At 37.7% G+C, this 19,427-nt stretch overlaps 2 protein-coding genes across 2 annotated transcripts; one reads left to right on the top strand and one right to left on the bottom strand.

Annotated features, from left to right (window-relative positions):
• The first annotated feature begins 176 nt into the window (after positions 1–176).
• LOC116727408 (testisin) lies at positions 177–9,721 on the top strand. The gene is made up of 6 exons (XM_032574822.1): positions 177–305; positions 1,168–1,182; positions 1,301–1,463; positions 6,207–6,475; positions 6,570–6,715; positions 7,586–9,721. Exons 1-6 carry the CDS (start codon positions 248–250, stop codon positions 7,883–7,885), a joined length of 951 nt encoding a protein of 316 aa, XP_032430713.1. The 5' UTR covers positions 177–247; the 3' UTR covers positions 7,886–9,721.
• A 3,043-nt stretch (positions 9,722–12,764) lies between these two features.
• Positions 12,765–19,170, bottom strand: aldoab (aldolase a, fructose-bisphosphate, b). The gene is made up of 7 exons (XM_032574178.1): positions 19,043–19,170; positions 17,416–17,534; positions 16,093–16,359; positions 15,852–16,012; positions 14,720–14,978; positions 13,492–13,691; positions 12,765–13,405 (listed from the first exon to the last, which is right to left on the bottom strand). Exons 2-7 carry the CDS (start codon positions 17,525–17,527, stop codon positions 13,313–13,315), a joined length of 1,092 nt encoding a protein of 363 aa, XP_032430069.1. The 5' UTR covers positions 17,528–17,534; positions 19,043–19,170; the 3' UTR covers positions 12,765–13,312.
• Positions 19,171–19,427: the final 257 nt, after the last annotated feature.

Below are 19,427 nucleotides of genomic sequence, written 5' to 3'. Positions count from 1 at the left end.
GAACAGAAAGCCACAAGACGTCAAATACTTCATGACAGCTCTTTAATTTACTGTAAACTTGGTTTTCAGGCTTTGCATGAATGCAAACTCAATGCGTTGGAGTTCACTGGCATGAAGAGAAACAGGTCTGGGTAGGGAGTTTTCCTTGCTTCATTACTGTACATGTAAGCAACAACGACATGAAGCTGGATAAAAGCTTTCACAACAGTCTGTGGGAACAGAAAGCAGGAGGTTTTGAACGAACAACATGGCGGCGGCTTCGACTCTGTGGGTGCTGTTGATGTGTACGGTCCTCTCTGGCCGAGGTGGGATTAATTACTAATTATATTAATTATATTTACCCTACTTGTGTGTGTGTTATGTGGCAAACAGATGAATATAAACTGATTTTTAGTGTTTATTTATAGTGTGATCTGTTTAAATTCTCAAGAAGTGAATTTAATCAAAATTCAAAAAAGTTTTTCCTGTTAAATTGTACCTGTAAAATTTGAAATTATGACATTTTATATAAAAATCCACTGTAAAATCACAAAATTACCAAGTATTTTTGTCTAGTTTCTAGTATAAATATCATAGTATACTTGAAGTAAGACAAAACTAACTTACAAGTAACATTTCAGCAAGAAACAGGAGCTTGTTTTAAGTAAAGTTAATATTAATATTGAAGTAAGTTAATATTGATGAAAAGTACTAGTACTAGCAGATTGTTTCATTTATAACAAGACATTTTTCCCATGTTATGATAAATTTTATGTTATAAAAAAATACTTGTTAGTTAGTTTTGTCTTATTTCAAGTGTAATAAGATACTTGCACTAGAAACTAAACCAAAAATACTTGATAAGACTTTATGTTTTAAGACTTTATGTGGCATTTGTCAGGTTATTGTTGTGTTTTAAGACATATGAGGTATATAAATAAATTGACCAAGGAAATATAAGCTTAATTTTATCTGGTAAATTCATGGTAGCACAGGTAGGGAACAATGTCATGACAGCAGTAACGTCTATTACAGAGAATTAGGTTCTAAAAATAAAACATGACGAAGTTCAGTACAAAGTTCACTGTGTTCTCAAAGAAAGCACCAACGACAGCGCCCTCGTGTGGTCACTTTGACACACTGCGATCACCAAGCTGCCATTAATCTCTACAATTTCTTTTCCTGCAGGGCTGAAAGCTCAGGGTGAGTGCAATGATGCTTTTCCCAACTCTTTAAAGTTTTAAATAATGAAAAGTACTCTAGTAATTATTCTTATTACTATACTCCTGTATATATAATTATTATCTGTTTGCTTTGTCAGACTGCGGCGTCGCACCTCTAAACACAAAGATCGTGGGCGGTGGTGGCGCGACTGCCGGGTCGTGGCCGTGGCAGGTCAGCATACACCTGAGGTCGAGCCACATCTGTGGAGGGACGCTCATCAACAGCCAGTGGGTTCTCACAGCGGCCCACTGCATCTTGACGTAAGACCCACTCAACATGTCGTCCACTGTGGGAACATTTATGAAAAAAGGAGAAATATTTTTTAGAAAAAGACCAGAACCACCTGCAAATAATCGAGTAATAATCATTCAGACTTAAAGCTTGAAGCTAAGGGAGAAGAAAGCAAACAAAAACAGAAGAGGATAAAGAAGATCAGGGACATTAAGCTTGAAATCAGTTGACAAACTTTAGCCTTCAAGTGCCGGTGTCTTTAACACACATAAAAACTTTTTTTTTGTTTTTTACATTTTTGTTAAATGTGTCACCATGTTGTGACTGTAATTATGAGACAGGTAATCTGAAAAAAAAATTCCTCCATCTCTTCCCTGAGCTACTATTTCCATCTGAAGAAACCCACCGATGGAAATCAGCCAATCAGAGTCAGGAGTGCCTTAACTGTCAATCAAGTCTGTGTACGCTCTACTAAATGTGCTAATGGCTAAGAAACAGCTCACCATTCCAGGAAAACTGTTTCTCCACCGTCATCTGTGCCTATGCTAACTAGCTTTAGCATTCCTGGCAGATTCTGCTATCGAGAAGAATCTGCCACAACAATCACTGTTGTGTAGTGATTGTGATTGACAGCGCTAAGACCCGCCTCCTGGCTCTGATTGGTTGTTTCTAGTTTGAAGAAGGCAGATTATCACAGATTATTTCTCATATCGTACATTCACACAGAGTGACAGTTTCAACAGTTTTTTTAAAGTTACATATTACAGCTTTCATCAAATAACTACATTACAGTTCATTTATATCACACAGACACAAAGTAAAACATTTGAATAACTGTTTAAAAGGAGAGATTACCAGATTATAGCAAAAAAAAATTTCAATTATTTTGGTGTAAGTAAGCATTAAAGTACAGATTATAAATACATGAGAAGCCAGTTTCATAATTAAGCAACCCAGTCAGCATCTAACAGAGAATCTATGGAGGAAACTAAAGATTAGGGTGACGGTAAAGAGGCTCTCTAACCTTAAAGAGTTGAGAGTTTACTAGCAAAGATAAAATCATCAAAACACCAGTGGAAAAATTCAAAACGTTTCTGATCCAGTTTTGGAAACTGCAGCTCCCCCAACTGGAGAGAACCAGAAAAAACAAAACAGTAAAGGAAAGAAAGAGGAGTGGGAAGGATCCAGAACGGTCAGGATATGACAACGATCTACCAGAAACAGTCATTAGTTCAACACAAAGTATTTTAAATCTGAATATTCCAGGTGTATGTATATTTTGAGCTGATCACCTGCCAGAAACACAAAACTAATGCAGATCGAATACTGAATGCAGATAATGCACAAATACATTTGTGTTTGAAACTTTCTGTAGTGTTTCAAAACCCCTTTTCTGATTCATTAGTAGTTAATATTTACAGTTTTCTCGGAACCTGAACTTTGGATTTTTATTAACTTTAAGGCATAAAAAACAGGAATAAACTGTTTAAATACACATTATGTCTTTAAAGAATGTGTAATTATTGAAATAAATACATTTTTCAGTTATATTTCATAGACTTGAGTCACCTGTCACTGCAAAAATACAAAATCTTACCAAGTACTTTGGTTTAGTTTCTAGTGCAATTATCTTAGCATGCTTGGAATAAGTCAAAACTACCTTAAAAGTAACTTTGTAGCAAGATATACTTGTTATAATTCCTTAATATTGATAAAAAAGTTCTAGTTTTATTGGCAGGTAAATTCACTTATATTATGGGAAAAAATAGAAACAACCTGCCAAAGAAACAAGTACTTCTTCATCAATATTAAGAAATTATCTATTTAAATTAAGTGCCTATATCTGGCAACACAGTTACTTTTCAGGTAGTTTTGTCTTATTTCAAGTGTACTAAGATAACTGCAATAGAAACTAGAAAACCACTTTCTGACATACTGATCAGAAATACTAACTTCACAGGAAGTAAATGTCTCCGGATACCAGTAACTTTAAAGACACTGAGGTCACATTTAAGTGATGCAACTACACAAACGTCTTTCAGGCAGCAGACGAGAAACTTCCTCCGTGGTGAAACGCCCGCCTTCAGCTGCGCGTCGTCGGCTGACACGCGGCGCCGGGCCTAGTAAGGAACCCGTCGTGTTTCCCGCAAATGTTTCCCATTCTGACTGGTCACCAATGCAGAAAGTCACAAACTGACCAACTTAAGGACAGGAAACCTACAACGACTGAATAAAACTTAAAATATAATACGGTTAGAGTTTTTAAAATTAATGTTTTTGCGGTGGATAAAAGGAGATTGTGGATTTTATTCTGTTTTTTTAAGGATCCAGTTTTTTGTCTTTGTGACCTTTTAAGGCAATAAAATACATGAAGGAAGTGCAGGAAGGGGTAGTGAGGTGTAAAAAAACAACCAAACAAAAAAAAACTTGAAACTCCCACTGGTTCCTTCTGTTAACCACAGGTATGGCGCCATAACCCACTCTGCTGGAAATCCACTAACCAGATCTTTTTAATTTTATTTGGTTTACTTGTAAAGGAGGAAGTGGAACATTCTGATTCATCATGAGCCTTATGATGGCTTAAATGCAGAAACAATTATTAGTAAGCCGTCTCTTCTCAGAAGGACAAGCTGCTGTATATCGCCATAAAATCATCATATTCGTCTGGAAACTCTGTAGTAGAGCAACAGATTTAGATTTTACTTCCACTGAAAATCAAGAATCAGTACCAAAGAAGGATTCTCCTCTCAGTAAACAATGACTTCACCTTTAAAACAGTGACATTAAAAGTGCATACATAATATCACCAACATTGTGCAGCTGCTGGTTAAAAGTTTTTCCCATTGTCTGATGTTAAATCAGATTAAACATTTCCTGCTTTCATGATAACCTGAGTAAATACAAAAAAAGTATTTTTTATCATCACATTGTTTCAAATAAAGCTAAATATTGTGAAATCACAACCAAATATTGTTCACAAAGTGACTGCTAAATGTTCCTAGTATATCTATTGGTATGTGCTGAATGTGCATCATCAGGCATGTTGGCTGCTTTGTGTCAGAAAGAGTTCCTAAGGTGACAAACAGGAAATTCATGCTCTTAAACTTTACATAACTCACAATGTGAATCACAATAAATTATTTCTGCAGGGAAGAAAGACCCAAAAATTAATTCAAATTGATATAAAAAATTATTTTGTTTCCCTGAATAAATTATTATTTAACTGTAAAAAAGACGCAAAAACAGAACAAGTCTACCTTTTTAAGCCTTACACAAATTTTTCAAGAATGTTGCTAAGTAATTCGCGACAGATCAAATCATGATGAAGATAATTGATTACATTTGAGTTAATTGGAGAGACAAATTTGGATTGATTTAAAGGGAGAACACCAAACATGCTGCTTCCTCATGTGACATTGTGGAAAATTCAAAAGAAATGAGATATACACAATTAAATACAGGTACAAAACAGCAGTTGTTCAACCACTATGTCATTTTGGGAAGGTGATGTATTCTGTGTCCCAGAGATTAAAGTATTTTTGGGGTTAAACGGGCGTATCAACTCTAGAGTAGAAGCAGAACAACTCATGAAAAACTGGTAAGAAAGTGTTATCATCATCTTTTGTTTTACTGTATTGCATCTTCTGCCCTGTTTGTGTAACATACTGTAGCTTTGTTGGTCAACAGAGGTGCAGTTACTCAATCAAGTTCAAATATTGAGCAGCTCGTGACTCATTTCACTTTCTGCATGGCCTGCCTTGCTGCATGACACCAAAATTCATCTTCTCTTTTTAGCTGACAACTCAACAAGTCCAAATTCAACACCGGTAGTTTACCAACCTTCCTTCCATCTGCTTTCTGCAGAAAACAACGAACTGGAACGGGTTTTTTCAAACTTCATGTTCAGAGGTCCAAATTTGACTTTAAAAAAATGGTTCAAGGTTTGTTGTGATAAGAAAATTTATTTTATTAAAGGGGATCTATTACGCATAATTCACATGTTGCATGTTTTTATACTTTCATTTGGGTTCTTACTGCTAATAAAAATACCCAGTCATGTTTTCGCAATAAGGTAACGTTTTTGGTGTTTGGAAAATGAGCCATTTCAAAAACCTCCCAAATGCTGAGTCAACAGGGACTGCACTGCTACCTAGCAACCCTAACCGGTTACCTAGCAACCAAATCAGAGAACCAGGATTGCGCTGCACAATGGCTGCAGGAAAAGACAAAATGTTTTGTTGTTGATTTACAATCCAGAAACCACTTGCTTGTTGACTGTACAGGAGGCCCCACTTCTGCTTTTCATACCTGTATGGTTGTATATTTGTGCATTTGTTTTCTGCCATTTTCTTGTGCAAGTGTATGCGCTGACATGGGGAGCGTGGCCAGCAGCAACTTATTTGGATTTAAAAGACAAGAGGACCTAAAACAACTTAATGTGTAGAGAGCTCACAATAGGCAGAGCAAAGTAAAACCTCATTATCTCAGAATTAATCAGCAAATTAATGTAACAAACATGTTTTATAGATTACAGACCTATCCTCACCCGTACAAGGAAACACAATAGGTCACCTTTACATATGCTTGCCACCTTAAATGGTAAGAAGTGGCATTTGAGACTTGCAGAAAATAATACTTCAGATTTGTTTATTTTTGGGACAGAAAACAGTAAAAAAAGAAAAAAAACATCCAATAAATGGATGGATAAATAAAGATACATGCCTAATTATGAGACCATTTCTTTTCTTATTGTTTAATTTCTCTAAACGTAGGAAGACACTGAGTGGCTGGACCCTCTACTTCGGAAGACAGACCCAGGCTGGCCCCTATGCTAACGAGGTTTCAAGCCAGTTGAGCCAGATCATCGTCCATCCAAACTACAACAACACGCTCTACAACAACGACCTCGCCTTGATGAAACTCAGCAGTTCGGTCACTTTCAACAACTTCATCCAACCCATCTGCCTCGCCAGCAACCTCAGCCGGTTCTTCAACGCCACTTCATGCTGGATCACCGGCTGGGGAAAACTATTGAGCAATGGTGAGGGTCCCGTGTGGAGTTTTGTTTGTCAAATTGAACGTTATTATTTTTTAATTGGATCATCTAATGCTAATTTTCACATTGTGATTCTCAGTGACCTTGCCAGCGACCTCTAGTCTACAGGAAGTTGAGATTCCTGTCATTGGAAACAAAGAGTGCACCTGTAGCTATATAAAGTCAGACGCAACCATCACGGACAAAATGATGTGCGCCGGGCAAGAGAACAAAGGAGCGTGTCAGGTGAATCTGTATAAAGAGCTAAAACATCTAAAGTCGATGTGATTAACCCAGCTAATCCACAATTACAGCCTCAGCGCAAAGATTCAACCCACATTATTCTTATGTCATAAACTAACACAAAGCAATGTGAAGAGAAAGGAAAGTGGTACTTAGTTTCGAGGGTTTTTTTGCAAATAAAAAAGAAGTAAGACACAGTGAAAGATCAAACAACATGTTTCAGTAAAGTTATACCACTTTTTTTCCAACTGCGCTCTAATCAGACGCACATAGTGCGTGTTTCCCCCCAGTATCTGGGGAAACGCGAATCGACGTGCTTTCAAGTACAACTATTTTTTTTAAACACATGCGCATTTAGTTTCAAAGAACCTAGCACCAACTAGTGGCGTGGCGAGAGCATTACACGTTTTCGATGTGTCCCATTACTGTGTAAACAAAGATTGTAAGTAGAACGTCTTCATGTAAATGTAATAAGAGAAATGGAACAAAAATTAAATTTTTGTTGGATCATTGTTGTGTCAACAGGGCCTCAGTGGTTCCCAAAGTGTGGGGCGCGCCCCCTAGGGGGGGAGCAGTGCCATTGCAGGGGGGGCACAGGAAGTGGTATGGATGAATGAAAAAACAAAAAAACCAGTTACACAAAAGTGTTTCACTGTAAAGGTGGCTTGTAGTGTGTTTTGTTGCAACCTAAAGTGTGAAATAAAGATATTTGCAGTAGAAACTAGACAAAATACTTAACAGTTAGTTTGTTTGCAGTGTAATCTGACAAAATATGGAAAAGTTCAATGGTACAAATAGTTCTGCCAGACACCACATTGTTTGTTATTTATTGTTGTGTCATTTAACTCTGTGTATTTTGCTCTGCTGTGTTAGGGAGACTCCGGTGGACCTCTGCAATGCAAGCAGGACTCAAGGTGGATCCAGGCTGGAATCACAAGCTTTGGGATCCCTTGTGCCACTGCTGGTTTTCCTGAGGTCTACGCTCGAGTGTCTCAGTTTCAGGCGTGGATCACAGACCAGATCGCTGGGACCACAGCGGACTTTGTGACGTTCAGCTCTAACGGCACTGACACAGACACCAGTTTTACGTGTCGCAACTCAGGCGATCTTTCCACTCAGTTCTCATTTGCCGTCCTTGTGACTGTGATGCTGCGGTCATTCATTTCTCAATGAAAGTCTTTTTTTTCTCTACAGTTTGGCCACACTTTAAATTATCTTACAAAGTAATTATATTTTAGAATAAATAATGTTGGTCAGAGTTGACTTTGTATAAATATAGTTTCAGTGCGTTTGTCATAATTTAGTGGAGCCATAAAGACCCAAATGTTGCATCACAAATGTAAAAATCAAAGTCTAATTTAAAAAGGGAGACTGGAAGCCATGAAAAACAAATGGTTATATTAGCTTTGCAGTCTTTTAGTTAACAGTCTCATACAATTGAAACCAGATACCTACATACATAAAAAGATAAATATTTTTTTTCTAACTGTCTGAAGTTAAATCTGATCAAACTTCTCTTGTTTTAGCATAGTTGGAATTACCAAAATTATTTATTTATGCTAAATGCAAGAAAACGTATTCTTAGAATTTTTTTAAATTCGGAAGTTTACATAAATTTGGTAAGCATCAGAGATAAATGTCTTTTAAACTGCCTGTGCAGTGCAAGTGATTGCGTAGTAATGTGGCGACGCGCCTCTGCAGGAAGACTGCAAGTCAGTGATGCAGCAATCTGCTGGGTTTCCTTACAGAGAATGTTTTTCAGACTAATTTGAATTTAACACGCTGCACTGTTTGGTAACTAGGAACAATCGGAATGACGGCATGATTGGACTGAAGTGACTATTTTTGTAAAATTCAGTTGTGAACCGAAGTTATTTGAATCTTAATAAAACAATCTAGAAAAATTATATATATATATTTTCTGATTGGAGTCTGAAAACTCCAATTAGTGATTAATCTGATTAATTTGATTGCTTTTAAGACTGTTTAACCCCAAGATCCCAATCTAAACTGCACTTTTTTCTTCTTTCTGCTAGAAATAAACTTCCGTTATGTCACATTTAAAAGCCAGGAAAACAAAAAGTTGAGAATTACTAATCAGAAGTGCTTAAAAATGGGGATAAACTTAAAAACTTCACATTTATTTATTTTTAAAAGGACTGCCTACAGTTATTAATATCAAGTAAATTGTTTTTATTGTGAAAGATTATGCAGATGAGATGAGTAGAAAACATTTTAAAGCATTTTTCACATCTTCAGCAGGCAGAAAGTGCATCTGTGCATTTTCAAGATTAGAGAGCAAAGCATGACAACAATGGCGCTGTGGCGCAGCTGTCTGTGTGCACGTCCACAACAGACGGGAGGCTCGTGATTAAAATGACACTCAGGCCTTTTTTAGACCCAGGCTGGACATAACAGAGACGATGTTCAGGCCTAAGATTAAAAAAAGAGAAAGAAAAACAAATGATTGATCTCAAACTCTGGAGATAAAAGCAACAGTTGGGACTTTCAATATTTCTCTATCTGGTGTTAATTTTTGCACAAATTGTGTTGAATGTGACACTTTTTTATGTAAGTAAGGAGGAAAGAGATAAGGAGTTTGACACTTCATCATATTACTCATGAAGATGTGACATTTTCGGTCATTTAACAGACCTCAGACTCTAAATCTGGTGGTGACCTCGCCAGGAGTGCTTCCTCTGCAGCGGCGAAAAGGAGGAACTCGTGAAATGTCACAGAAATTTATATGAAAAGAGAAACCAAGCCCAGCAGAACAAAAGTACGAAGGAAAATTTAATTACCCATTAAAAAAGGAGAACAGAGTTCAGTCTGGCATGAAGGCGCAACCGATGCGTGAAGATGACTCAAAGTGTGAAAATAGGACAGAATTGAAGTGACGTTTTATTTTCATGCATGGCGACAAGAAGTGCCAGTTACATGACGCTCTAATATAATGAGAAACTACAGTTAAGTGATGATCTCATGTATTGTGAATTTAAGAAGTGAAAGGAAAAAAAAGGGAACAAGAAACAACAGAACAAAACTGTAAAAAAAGAGCTTTCAAATGTTTTCACTGCTGATAAAATGACATTTACTCTGAAAAATGTTCTCTTGTGCTCATTGGGTGTCACATATACACTTGGCTCCCCATGATAAAAATACTAAAGGTCACTGGGGGTCAAGGATTTGAACTACTATGTTCTGACTGATGGGTGGAGCTGTTTGCCTTCAAGTCAAACAGCTCCACTGTTTACAAAGATAGTTGATAATAGATTTTCCAAATCTACAAAACCATATATAACCCAATAACTAGAAAGAAAAATTTGGTCTTTCTTCAATGTTTTTAATAATCTGTAATCTCTCTCTGGTCCTGTATCAGGTCTTTTAGATAATGGCTCCTTTTTGGTTTAAAAATGCTACTTTTACTTTTTTTTTTTAGCTTTTTCTAGACATTCAGGAGAACCTAGTGTCTTCGAAAGAAGCTGCTAAGGAAATAAGTGTCAAACTACTTCAAAAGAGCAACAGCTGCATTTCCATTGACCATCTAATTCCGGAAATTGGAATTACGAAAATAAATTTGCTCAACGGAAACACACCAATTGAAAGAAAAATGTTTTCAATGATAATGAGCTGGATTTTTGGCTGCATCAAAATTGCTGTATTTCGTAAATGAGCAGTGGAAACGCTTTTTTTTACGTCACACTAGTCATGTGACCAAAAACAGGATGTTAGAAAGAGACGAAGAAGACGACAGAGGATGATGGTGCGGCATGTTTGAAATGACATCGCGTGAATAAATGTATTCGCTTGAGATTTCAATTGCGTTTCTTTTTGTAAAGGTTTTGTTGGCTCTAGTGGCCTTTATTTGAAAGTAGTTTGACAGGAAAGAGGGCAATGAGAGAGGGAAGACATGCGGCAAATGTCACCAGGCCGGGAATCGAACCTGCGACCACCGCCATGAGGACCAAGGCCTCAACACATGGGTCGTGCTTTTCCTCTGCGCCACCACAATTGCGTTTCTAATTTAATGGGAACAAATCTATTGCAAAATTGTGTTTTGTGTTGTTTTACATTTGCAAAATATTAACCTGGTTTTGTTTTTGCTGGAATGTATGTGAGGACGTGTAATGTGTGTTTTTATTGAGCTATATTTTTTATTGTAATTTATTTTTTTATGGTGTTCACATGACTCTTACTGTGTGAATTGTTCTTAATTGTTGAAGTAGCTTTGCTTACCGTTACAATGTCCAAGACAAATTTCCCCTTAGGGATAATAAAGTGTGTCTGTCTGTCTGTCTGTGCAACCGAGTGACTAAAACAGGATGAACCTCCCTCTGAACTGTAATGATGTTGTTTAGTCAGATGTTTGTTATTCTGTTTTGACTTGTTACTGTGAAACAGCTGATTACAGATCAGGAAGCTAACTGTAATCTGGTAATTAATACATTTATTTATCATCTGAAACTTAATCAGAGTTTCTCTGAGGAGACAGACAGGTACAGACATGGACTCATCTCGAGAAATCATGACGTTCATCATGACTTAATCTGCTTTTCTCTTGCAATTTCCTGTTTCAGTATTGAGAAGGACATTCCTACTAACAAAAGGGAAACTCAACCGCAGTTACAGTTATAATGTCATAAAGAAATGTCAAACATGATCTGATTGCTTTACAGCTCTACATTACTGCAGCTGAAATAATATATTAATTACATTTATGATTTTATTTAATGATTGTAGGTTTTTTTAAGCTAAGCATGTTTAGAAAAATCAGTCATTTAGATTTACATAAATTTGCAGCAAGCATCATACTATTTGAGGTTTTTAATAATTATTATAGTTGAGCAGAATATTAGCGCTTCATAATGTTTCACTTTCCAGAGCCTGGATCTGAAACCTGCAGCCTCTTCAGGCCGCAGACGATGGGTTTTAACAACTTAAAATAATGGGAACATGAAACTGTTTGTTTTTTTTTGAAGATTTTAAAGCTGCAGTATGTAACTTATTACAAAAAATGATAATTTAAAAAGAATATCTGTTAAAATTTTTATTATGTCGTGAAAGTAAAATAGATAATCTGTGAAAAAACTGAGCTCTTCTTCCTTCTCCCAGTGTTCCCACGACTAATTGCTGAAATATACCACTCAGTCAGAAACAACCAATCAGAGCCAGGAGGAGGGACTTAGAACTGTCAATCAAGCTCATGCTCAACCCGTCTCTGCTAAGCTGGTTCACTACAACATAGCCTGAAACCAATGCTAAAGCTACCATAGCCACTAATGATTTATTTTCCTGTAACATTAAGTTGTTGCTCCAGCATTATGACATTGAGCGGCATACACAAGGATGGTTGACAGCGCTGAGACCCGCCTCCAGGCTCTGATTGGAGGTTTTGACTGGGAGCGGTTCATATTAGTAGCACTGGGAGGAGAGCTGAATTAAACAGATTATCTGATATTATACTGTCAGGACACAGTGACAGTTTTAATAAATATAGAAAAAAATCATTTTTGTAAAAGTTACATACTGGAGCATTCAGTTGATCTCCATTGTGTTTTGCTGTAATGTTCAAACAACTCATTTCATGCATTACAGATATTCTCAAAATTATATGCGAATATATTTTCCTACTTACAAATTAAGACAGCAGAGAAGTCGCTTTGTTTGGACTGTGGCTCTGCATGAGCCAGAACCGCGGCTCAGCGGCTGTTCTGAAACTCAACCGCTGCCACGTTTAGATGGTGACAAAGTGAGGATGACATTCTGCGAGGGGGCCGCTGTGACTAAAATGGGTTTAGCATTTGCCAACAGTGATAACACCGTTTATCTTCTCAGCACCTGTCTTGTCACACATTGGAAAAACCAATAAGTTTTCTTCCTCTTTCCAAAGCACACTTTGAAAATTTTATCTGCAGAAATTCAGAAGTTAATCTTGGAACGTATCTTTGAGAGTGGCCTCTCTCACCATGTCCCTCAGTTTATCACTATTATTTCTGTACGACATACAGAGCATGCAAAGAGAAGTGAACTACAAAATGGAAGTAAAGCAACATGTTTGGATACAAACTTTATTTCATGGTATTTGTACACTGGAAAAAACACAAATCTTACTGAACATTTTTAGTTATGTTTCTAGTTGGATAATTACTTAATATTGATGAAAAATTATTAGTTCCACTGATAAAAATCAATATTAAGGAATTATTTAAAACAAGCTCTTATCTTGCTAAATAGTTACCTGTAAGTTAGTTTTGTCTTATTTCAAGTGTGCTAGAAACTAGACTAAAAATACTTGGTAAGATTAATATTTTTTGACGTGTAAATGTTAAACTCTGTACTTGTCTGAAGCAGATAAAGGAACAAAATGTGTAAAAACAAAAAGGGAATCTTCACCTGTACAAAAAGGTGTTTAGAAATAAAAGGTAAGGGAATGGAGACAAACATTTTCCATCAACCACTTCTTTCTCTTTCGGCCAAAGTGTTAGTGTTGCTCTTACTGGTGAACAAAGGATGTTGAAGGCGCTCCTTTATGTAGGAAATGCCCTTTATATAAATGGTGATGCAGTAATGGTGAGTAGAAGGTGGGTAGTGCATTTATGCTTAGTAAGCATGATTAGCCACAAACAGTGACTCTCCACCAGCAGTGCTGGTTCCAGAGGAGACGTATTTGCCCTGGCAGGCCAGGCTGTTGGCCTGAAGGAGGAAAATTAAATGTACATTAGTGGATTTATTCCAAGCGCTGGAGTTCATTCTGGAGTATTTCATAGTTGAAAGCTTACCAGAGCTCTCTTGACGAACTCATCTTGGCATGCCTTTCCGTTCTCCTTCTTGCCCCCCCAGGCTTTCAGGGCGGAGGCCTGCAGGGCGCGGCCGTATGAGAAGGTCAGAGCCCAAGGCCGGTGCAGAGGGCACTGGTTCATGGCATTCAGGTTAACAGAGGCCTCCTCTTCGCTCTGGCCACCAGACAGGAAGGTGATTCCTGTACAAGGAATGAAAATAAAAATGTATCCAGAGCAGGCCCAAGGCATATGTCAGTTAAGGGGCTGCATAGGGCCCCAAAACCACCAGGGGGCCCTCAAGAGCATCATTTGATTTTATTTTGTAGTAATAGATTATACATTTTACACTGTCTACACTTTGTTTTACATTTTAAGAACAAAACATTAAATTTTCTAACTTGTTTACTGTAAATTCAGTGTTTGTCTGCAAATGTTACTTACAAATATTTAAATTAATACGTAACTTACAGTAAATACCACTCTGCATTTTTAAAATGCAAATTAATTTGCTTGTTTGCTACTCCTGCAAGACTAAAACCAAGAGAAATAATAAAACGGGTATGATGTACACTGCAAAAAATACAAGTATTTTTGGTCTAAATTCTAGTGTAAATATCTTAGTTCACTTAAAATAAGACAAAACTAACTTAAAAGTGGATTCTCAGCAAAATATAGGAGCTTGTTTTAAGTCAATATTTCATTAATATTGATTAATATCCTTAAGTATTGGTCCCACTAATGTGAGGAAATAATATGAAGACATTTCCTCATATAATAAACAACAAAATGTCTCGCTTATAAAAGAATTTCCTTTTACAAGTGGAAATGTCTCTTCATCAATATTAAATTATATATTACAATATTACTTAAAACAAGCTCCTATATCTTGCTAAAAAGTTACTTGTGAGCTAAATTTGTCTTATTTCAAGTGAGCGGAGATATTTCTCTAGAAACTAGACTAAAAAATACTTGTTAAGATTGTGTGTTTTTGCAGTGTTAGCTAATAATAGGTATGTTACATGCATAGAGTGGCTTTGGACTGATGAAGTATCTAGTTTTTCACATGATAATATGAGGCACCCCAAAGTAAAATCTGCTTAGGGCCCCAGAAAGTTTTGGGCCGGCCCTGCATTTATCCTTTATATCAACAAATCCATCAAGAACTGAGGATCTATAGAAGAAAGCTGCCTTTCTTTTTCTTTTTTAAAAGTGTTTAAATGTAGTTTACCTGGGACTGCAGGGGGCACAGTGCGACGCAAGGCAGTGACCGTTGCCATGGCGATCTCCTGGTTGCTGTACTTGTGTGAGCAGGAGTGTCCGGAGGTGACCATGTTGGGCTTGAGCAGGGTGCCCTCGAGGTAGACGTGGTGGTCGGAGAGGGCTTTGTAGACGGCGGCCAGGACTTTCTCAGTGATGTACTGGCAGCGCTTCAGGTCATGGTCGCCATCAGGGAGGATCTCCGGCTCAACGATGGGGACGATGCCGTGCTGAGGGAGACCGGAGCAAAGGCAACACGATGGGGGCAAGAAAAAAGAATATCAGAGGAAAGACACTGCTGATGCTAAAGGTGACATTTTATGCTTCCTTGAACGGTTAGCACAGCTCTATACTAAATGACTTCATTAAATTTTTTGTACTAAATCATTCTTAGATGATGAGATTTCTGTCTGCTCAGTTCTGCCTGTTCTGAACTCCTTTCAGAATGAGCTGTTTTAGGGCCTCTTGTCACTTGAAGAGCAATGTTTACACTCGCACGTGAAAACAGGTGAAAACAGAGGTGCAATCATACAACTGTACTTCTTTAAAAAGCAGAAGTGGAGTCTCTTGTACAACCCACAAGAATGCAGCAAGTGGTTTCAGGACAGTAAGTGAACAACAAAATACTTCTCTTTTCCAGCAGCCATTGTACAGAGCATGCAGCAGTAAAATCAGCTGACTAAGCGTGCTGGAGCTCCACTCGCTAGGTTTCTAGGTAACCAGCTAGGCTTTGTTTGGGTAGCTAGGTCAGGGGTAGTGGCTGCTGATTTGTTACTCAACAATCAGAAGTTTTTTTAAAGGTGTCACTTGCCAGACATTAATTCATTGGCAAGGTGTTTTTTAAGAACTTAGGTTGTTTTTGGAAGCAGTTGAAACCCAAATGCAAGTACAAAAACATACAAAATGTGAATTTTGCATAATAGGTCCTCTTTAAATTCTAACTTCTTAATATTCTCCTGACATTGATGGGCATAATGTATTTGAGTATTTACAACTCTTCAGGTTGGAGCTTTTTTTAAAGTTGAACTTAGCAACCATGCGATTAACGGATACAAAATTCTCAGTGAAACTGATTGTAAACCTTCTCAAGAGATTATTCTCACCATCTGGCAGATGCTGGCATAGCGAGCCAGGACATTGGCATTCTCCAGGATGGCCAGCTTTGAGGGGGTGGTGGGAGTGATCTTCAGAACACAGCGCCACTTGGCGAAGTCAGCACCATCCTTCTTGTACTGTGCACAGCGCTCATACAGTCCATCGAGACCTGTAGGATGGAAAGTATTTTAAAAGTGGCTGATACAAATCGTTGGTAAAGGATTCACTACCAGCTCCTGTTCTACTCACCCTGGGTTGTTGTCTCGCCATTGGTTCCGGCCAGAGGGACAACACCCTTGTCTACCTTGATGCCGACCACCATGCCTCTTTCCTTCAGGTACTGAGGGAAGGTCTTTCCGTCGTCGGTCTTCTGGTACATGGTCTCGTGGAAGAGGATGACGCCACCAATGCAAGGGACGATGCGGTCGTCAGCAGTGAAGAGGAGCTGGCGGTACAGCCTCCTGTTCTCCTCAGTGTTCTCAGCATTGATGCTCTGGAAGCGCTTAGCCACACTCCCTGCAGGTTATAAAACCACCCTTTGATTGAACTCTTGCAGAAGATTCCATATTATTTTGATTTAAAGGTGCATATATCAGTGCTAAAGAGTTTCAAAGTTATTTATTTCAGGCTAATAAAGAGTTATCCAGTTGTTGTTAGCATGGGTTTTGCTAGATAACCATTGCTGAATCCCCCAATATTTCTAAATTACTTGTGTGACACTATTTGTGGTTGTAATTACAGTAAACAAATGGTCATTTAGTGAAAGATATGACACATGATCAGATTGATGGCTACTTTTTATAGCTGGGGTAGAAAATAATGTTAAAATCTCAACCAGACTATTCTTTGATCTTACAGGTTATTTATTTTATCTGTGAAAACAGAACAAAAATGACAATTTCAATGTTTCTTAATACCATTTAGACATAATGCAAAAGTTATCAGACAATTTGCTGCTTCCAATTTGGGTTGAATCACATTTAAAGGGCTATACTGAGTTCTGTTTTTTTAAGGACAATATTTTCTGTAGTCTTATAAACAGTATATTATTATTATCTTGATTTTTTATCATTTGTTTTTAACACTAAGAACTTTTTGTGTGAACCTTTAAATCTGTTGCTGCTATTACACCTGAATTTCCCCTTTGAGAGACAAGTTGTTTCTATTTCTAATAGTTGTTTGTTGTTCAAAATCTAAAGTTTAAAGGCTTGGCCAAAGCCTAACAGGATAACTCTTTGGTAAAAAGAGATTTATTAAGGTGCAATTTGGAATTACAATGCCGAAGTTTGGCATAGGGACGACTTTAAATGGTATCCTGTTTAAAAAAGGATTTGTTAACCATTTTCTCTACTTTTGAAAACAACAAAAAAGTAATATTGGTGTTTAAAACAGAGCGCAACATGGCATAGTGTTCAACAGTTTGAAGTTAATAGATCTCAATACAGCTGCTACTACGTTTATTGTGTTGAGTAGCGTTTAGATGCCAACTCTTGGTTGATATGATATAAATGGATTTTTAAGGAGGATGTTTGCTTTACATTCGCGGTGGATGCTCACTGCTCTCTCACTCACCTGTGGACTCATCTGCAGCAAGGATTCCCTTGCCTGGAGCGACAATCTTCTGAGCAATGTCACTGAGCTCCTTCTTCTGCTCAGGAGTGAGGAAAGGGTATGCATGAGGCATCCTGACTCTGCGCAGAGAAAGGAAGCGCAGATAAAGCTTAGGACCAGCAAAAGCAAACAAGGGGCTTGAACTTTACCAAGCACTGAACGGGGGAAAAGTTCAGCAAAACTGCAATGGTGCAACGTCTAACGTCTGTGGTTTTGGTTTTCTTCTAGATGAGTGAGAAAGTGCTAGATGAAGGCCAAGGACCGAAAGGTTGATAGTGTGAAGGAAGTGGTGGTAACGAGTCTTTGCATATGTTTTTTTTTTTCCTTTCTATGTTCCTTATAAAAAGCGAAACCTGCTAAAGTGTTTGATACAGTTTCACGTGTATGAGTGTTTTCTGTTACTTCCCAGAACAATGTGCTGTTGCTTACTAGGGCCGTTGTAGATAGAAAAAAATTAGGGGTAAATTTCCACCAAAAAACTGACAAATTTTGAGACTAATCTCGGAAATTTGCAAAAAAAAAAAAGAGATAAGAAAAATCAGATTCTGAACTTGAAAAGTCAAAAATTTGCTAGAAAAACTCAATTTTGAGATAAATCTCAGACATTTTGTAGAAAAAACTTTGAAATTTCAGAGTTTCAAAAGTTTTTCCTACAAAATTTCGTTTTGCTTTTATTTTTCTCCGATTTTCAGTTTTTTGAGCTCATAAATTTCCTTGTTTCAATAAAAAATTCTGATATTAATCTAAAAATGTCAGTTTTTTTTCTTGTAAATATTTAGAGCTCAGAAAAGTCTTTGTTTTTATAGAAAAAAATTCTGTGATGAAACTCAAAATTTATGAGCTTTCTGGCAAAATTAACTCCACCTTTTTTATTTTTCTATATGCAGTGGCCCTAACATGCCATCGTACTTAGGAGATCTACGCTCCACCCTCCACACTTTAAAATCCCTCCTAGCATGTGGCTGACCTTTTCCATTTTCCAACCCAGTATCTCTCTGACCTTTCCCTTCACACATGCTGCCCTCTTCCTCTTGTCTTTGCCTGCTCTATGAATAGGCTGAGCTAAATTTACATGGTATGCCACTGCAAGGCTCCAAAGCCGAGGAAAAAACCTCAGATGTTCAGCAGCCATGCACTCTGGAGGACGATTAACAATGCAAACAGCCCTACTAGACTAAACTTATTTTTAAACAACGACTTGTTACAGTTTCCCATGCATAGATATCAGAAACGCAACCACATTGACCACAGTCTCAGATGCTCTGTCTGCTCACTCATAACACTTACTGAACCATAGCAAACTGTTATGTTCATTGTATAGGGGCTAAAAATAAAAAGATTTGCAGGCAAAAGTACTTTGATAATGTTATTCACCACACGTTAAAAGTCTTTGTAATAAACAAGAGAAAAACTTGTACAAAGCATGTGATCTGCAGTGGTGAGCCTGTGGGTTGCATGCAGCACACGTATCTTTTTGCAGTCAACTCGCACTTACAAAATGTGACAATCATCTCTGTTTTATCTCTGATTATTCAAAATATTAGATAAAAAGAGCAGATTGTAGACTCTATGCTCTTTTTTATTTTACCTTTGAGTTTGGGAGGAGAGCTGAGAGAAGAGTGGTAGGCAGAAGATCCGGCCTTCGTCTGCGACACCTCTCCACCGCGCTGGCCCTTGTATTTATCCTGCCATTGTGACCCCTCACATTTCAGCTGCTCGGCTATAAAAAGAACAGGACGCAACCAGAGACGGCTTGTGACATTCAGCGAGCTCTCAGGCTGGAGTAGCATGCTAGTGAGCAGCCACTGAAAGGGCAAAGATGGTTTCAGTGAATGGCAGAGAATGCAACAAAGTTGGAACCGTTGTAGAGGTGAACAGGCAGGTTTGCTTGATCCCAATTCTTTTACACTCCTGCACCTAAATTCAGAAATTTCCAACATTATTTTAGTGTTTTAGTGAAATGTGTACAACTA

The sequence above is a fragment of the Xiphophorus hellerii genome, chromosome 10 (assembly GCF_003331165.1).
Source record: "Xiphophorus hellerii strain 12219 chromosome 10, Xiphophorus_hellerii-4.1, whole genome shotgun sequence".
Classification (NCBI taxonomy): Eukaryota; Metazoa; Chordata; class Actinopteri; order Cyprinodontiformes; family Poeciliidae; genus Xiphophorus; species Xiphophorus hellerii.
The sequence above is the reverse complement of the archived record's forward strand: the minus strand, read 5'-3'. Positions and strand labels throughout refer to the sequence as shown.

What these genes read in the sequence shown, in the direction of transcription:
- LOC116727408 (XM_032574822.1), top strand. Translation starts at nt 248, where the DNA reads ATGGCGGCGGCTTCGACTCTGTGGGTGCTGTTGATGTGTACGGTCCTC. An exon ending in GCGGCCCACTGCATCTTGAC is followed by an intron (nt 1,464 to 6,206) that starts GTAAGACCCACT and finishes CTCTAAACGTAG; the next exon opens with GAAGACACTGAGTGGCTGGA. An exon ending in AGAACAAAGGAGCGTGTCAG is followed by an intron (nt 6,716 to 7,585) that starts GTGAATCTGTAT and finishes CTGCTGTGTTAG; the next exon opens with GGAGACTCCGGTGGACCTCT.
- aldoab (XM_032574178.1), bottom strand. Translation starts at nt 17,527, where the DNA reads ATGCCTCATGCATACCCTTTCCTCACTCCTGAGCAGAAGAAGGAGCTC. An exon ending in TGGCGAGACAACAACCCAGG is followed by an intron (nt 16,013 to 16,092) that starts GTGAGTAGAACA and finishes TCCATCCTACAG; the next exon opens with GTCTCGATGGACTGTATGAG. An exon ending in TGTGCCCCCTGCAGTCCCAG is followed by an intron (nt 13,692 to 14,719) that starts GTAAACTACATT and finishes TTCCTTGTACAG; the next exon opens with GAATCACCTTCCTGTCTGGT.